This window comes from Poecilia reticulata, unplaced genomic scaffold (genome assembly GCF_000633615.1).
Source record: "Poecilia reticulata strain Guanapo unplaced genomic scaffold, Guppy_female_1.0+MT scaffold_786, whole genome shotgun sequence".
Classification (NCBI taxonomy): Eukaryota; Metazoa; Chordata; class Actinopteri; order Cyprinodontiformes; family Poeciliidae; genus Poecilia; species Poecilia reticulata.
The window spans coordinates 4,703-8,305 of record NW_007615531.1 but is presented as its reverse complement, the minus strand read 5'-3'; the positions used below and the strand labels follow the sequence as shown (position 1 = coordinate 8,305).

The 3,603-nt window shown below is 45.3% G+C and overlaps 1 protein-coding gene across 1 annotated transcript; it reads left to right on the top strand.

The window, feature by feature from the left end:
• The first annotated feature begins 722 nt into the window (after positions 1-722).
• LOC103461218 (SRY-box transcription factor 17) lies at positions 723-3,379 on the top strand. Its single transcript, XM_008403539.1, has 2 exons — positions 723-1,256; positions 2,146-3,379. The coding sequence occupies exons 1-2, from the start codon at positions 950-952 to the stop codon at positions 3,036-3,038; spliced, it is 1,200 nt and encodes a 399-aa protein (XP_008401761.1). The 5' UTR covers positions 723-949; the 3' UTR covers positions 3,039-3,379.
• The last annotated feature ends 224 nt before the right edge of the window (positions 3,380-3,603 follow it).

Genomic DNA, 3,603 nt, shown 5'->3' with positions numbered 1-3,603 from the left:
TATATATATATATGAGAAAACTAGAACCTTGTGGTTATCTGGTGCAACATTACAACTTTTATACAACAGTTTTTCCTTCCGCCAATTTTTTATCAATAACCTTTGTGATCCCCCTTGTGAAGGTGATCAAGGACTGTCTGGTGGATGTCTGACAAGTCAGCACTTTTCTGCATGGTTGTGTAAACAATAACAGAGCATGTCTACATTCTCTCAAAGTCTTATATTCTAAACGCTCTTATCATACAACTTCGACAAATGTCAACGTGACTTTTGTGATTTCAGGTTGTCTCTGGGTTAATCAAGCTACAACGTCTCCTTATTGCTCAGGCTGATCGTTCATTGATTCAAGGCTCTAATGTAGTTAGCAGGCCAATACACAAACTGGTGATTAAATCTTTTTGCGTATTTAAGCTGGAAATGTGCCGCTGGGGGCTGAGGCTGGGGGCGGGCACACTGACTAGTGAACACTTGAAAGGTTCTCCTCATTTCGGCGCAAAAGTTGATACATTTATGTTCAATTCTTAAATGAGTCTTATTGCTCTGATGAATATACTTTTGAAATCTGGTAGCCAGAACCCTCAGTAAGTATAGCCGCTCCAAAACAGGGTCTGAGGCGGGTGTGACGTGAACTTTTTTTTTTTTTTTTACACCTTTGTAGTAGTGGGCACTCCCTCCGCCCGGTGATTGGCTGCCTGTGAGTTTATAGCGCACCACTGTTCACATTCACTGCTGACTTCTGTCTACCTTTTCACTTATTGCTGCATCTGTTTGTGACTTTCCCTTTTTCCTTTCCAACTTTAACGCAAGAGAGAGTCAAAATCTTTATTTTTCTCTCATATTTTTCCCCATTTTTTGTTGTCTTTTTTTTTTTCTCTCGTTGCTGTGGTGTGGTTCCTGCGCGCAGTCCGGACGCCTCTCCAAACACCTTCCAGAACCAGTTTGGACAGAAATGAGTAGTCCCGATGCGGGTTACGCCAGCGACGATCAGACCCAGGCAAGGTGCGCGATGTCAGTCATGATGCCTGGAATGGGACACTGCCAGTGGGCCGACCCGCTCAGTCCTCTCGGGGACAGCAAGGTGAAAAACGAGCCGTGCGCGCCAGGCGGCGGCGGCTCCGGCGGTCAGGGACGCGGCAAGAGCGAGCCGCGGATCCGGCGACCCATGAACGCGTTCATGGTCTGGGCGAAGGATGAGCGCAAGAGGCTGGCGCAGCAGAACCCGGACCTGCACAACGCGGAGCTCAGCAAAATGTTAGGTAAGTGCGTTTAAATATTTATTTATTTAGGTTTCTGCTGCTGACACCGCATTTAGCTTTTAGAATTTGTTATTTTGAATCATTTCTACTGAAAATTTCACATTTTTATTTTCATCAGATCGCATCAGTTAGCTCATTTAGTCATTCCTGGACTACTTTTAATCGCTATTCTCATTCGGTCGTCTAATATTTACAGGGGTGCTTCAAAGAACGTTTTAATGGGTGAACTAAGTTGGGGGTCACTTATGACCTTGTGGTGGGAAAACAACAACATCAAGAAACAGAAACAGAGTTTACTGTTTTTATGTTGATGTCGTTGGAGCTGAGAATGAGAGGTATTTATTTATAATCAACACTTTTCTGTGGCACATCCAAATCTATAAAAGGAAAATAATTATTTTAAATTGATGAATACATTACATGAATACAACACTCTTCAATAGATATATTCTAGTGCAATACAAAAAAAACTATATGCTTTCCTACTGCATTTATGATCCTAACTAAATATTTAGTTTTTGCACAACAATATTAACATTTAGAAGTGTAGACATACACAGATATTAATACGGGTCTGGTAAACACAAAAATGTTTTAAGCATAAGAAAATAATACATGTTGTACTCTGCTATCCTAAATTATTATTACTCAATTTTAGTACAAATATAAGACGATGAGGATAAGGTGTCCTGTAAATATTAGATGGCCCTTCTAGATATTTGATTTGTCGTCCTGTTTTTAAACTCTCTACGCCAGTTAAGCCACAGGTATAACCTCAAATTCCTGTCCCTATTCCCCTAAAATGGCAACAGGCTATTTTTATGTGCATCACCAGAGCCATGTACAGTATCTGCTGACGTATCACTGATCCGCTCCTCTTGACCTGCAGGGAAATCCTGGAAAGCCCTTCCCGTCACAGAAAAGCAGCCCTTCGTGGAGGAGGCCGAGCGGCTGCGGGTCCAGCACATGCAGGACCACCCCAACTACAAGTACCGGCCCCGGCGGCGGAAGCAGGTGAAGCGGATCAAGAGGCTGGACTCTGGATATCTGGTCCACGGTGTTCCCGAGCACCAGGCCCCGTCCATGCCTGGGGACGGCAGGGTATGCATGGACAGCCTGGGTCTGGGCTACCATGAACACGGCTTCCAGGTTCCCCCGCAGCCGCTCAGCCACTATCGGGACGCTCAGGTGCTCGGGGGACCCTCTTACGAACCTTACAGCCTTCCCACTCCTGACACCTCTCCTCTGGACGCCGTAGAGTCAGACTCCATGTTCTTCCCTCCACATTCACAGGAGGACTGCCACATGATGCCGGCGTACCCTTACCACTCTCAGGTGGCAGACTTTCAACCTCACGAACCGCTCTCCGGCCACCACAGCAGCCCAAGCATCATGCACCGCCATCCGGGCTCGGCTCCAGAGCAGCCCCCTCCGTCCTACATGAGCTGCCCCAATCCTTTGGCCATGTACTACACCCAGCACTGCAGCCCCGGCCACCCCAAGCGGCACCCCGGCGGGGTAGGGCAGCTCTCCCCTCCCCCTGATTCCCACTCTCACTCGGCGGACAGCATGGAGCAGATGCACCACTCAGAGCTGCTGGGCGAGGTGGACCGCAGCGAGTTTGAGCAGTACTTGAGCTCGTCCTCATCGGCCCGCACGGACATGTCGGGCCTGCCTTACGGGCCGCACGAGGGCGGCATGCAGGGACCCGAGAACCTCATTTCATCCGTGCTGTCGGACGCCAGCACGGCCGTCTATTACTGCAGCTACAGCAGCTCCTAACCTCCACGATCTTTGAAGCTAAATTTAAATAGAAATACTTTTATTTTTATTTTCCACTCCTGGCACAATGAAGCTCCTGACATTTTGTACTGTATCTGCCCGAAAACTGTTAGAAAAGACCTGAAATATTTTAATCTTAACACTGGTTATATCTTCTCTCTTCTTCTCTTGCAGGGATATTTAGATTATAAATATTGTACAGTCACTAGTTTCAAATGTATGTATATACCGAGTTTTTTTTTTTTTATACTTTTGCACTTTTAGGAAATAAATGACTGCAAAAATATGTAGCGTTTGTATTTATTATTCAAAATTATGTGACATCTGTGACCTTTTATGAATCTTTCTTGAAGAAGAGTAAGAACTTAAAAATAAGAAATGTTTACTCGATAAGTTTTTATTATAAAAAAATAAAAGCCGAGAATTGAACATGGGCTGCTTACTGGTATTAAAGTATACTGAGATTTTAAAAGTTTGAAAACTGGTAATAAATTCAGTTTTCACTGAGTTCCCTTCCCCCACCTGTTGCTGCAAACTGCCAGACAGCTGGCTAAAAGACGGCCAC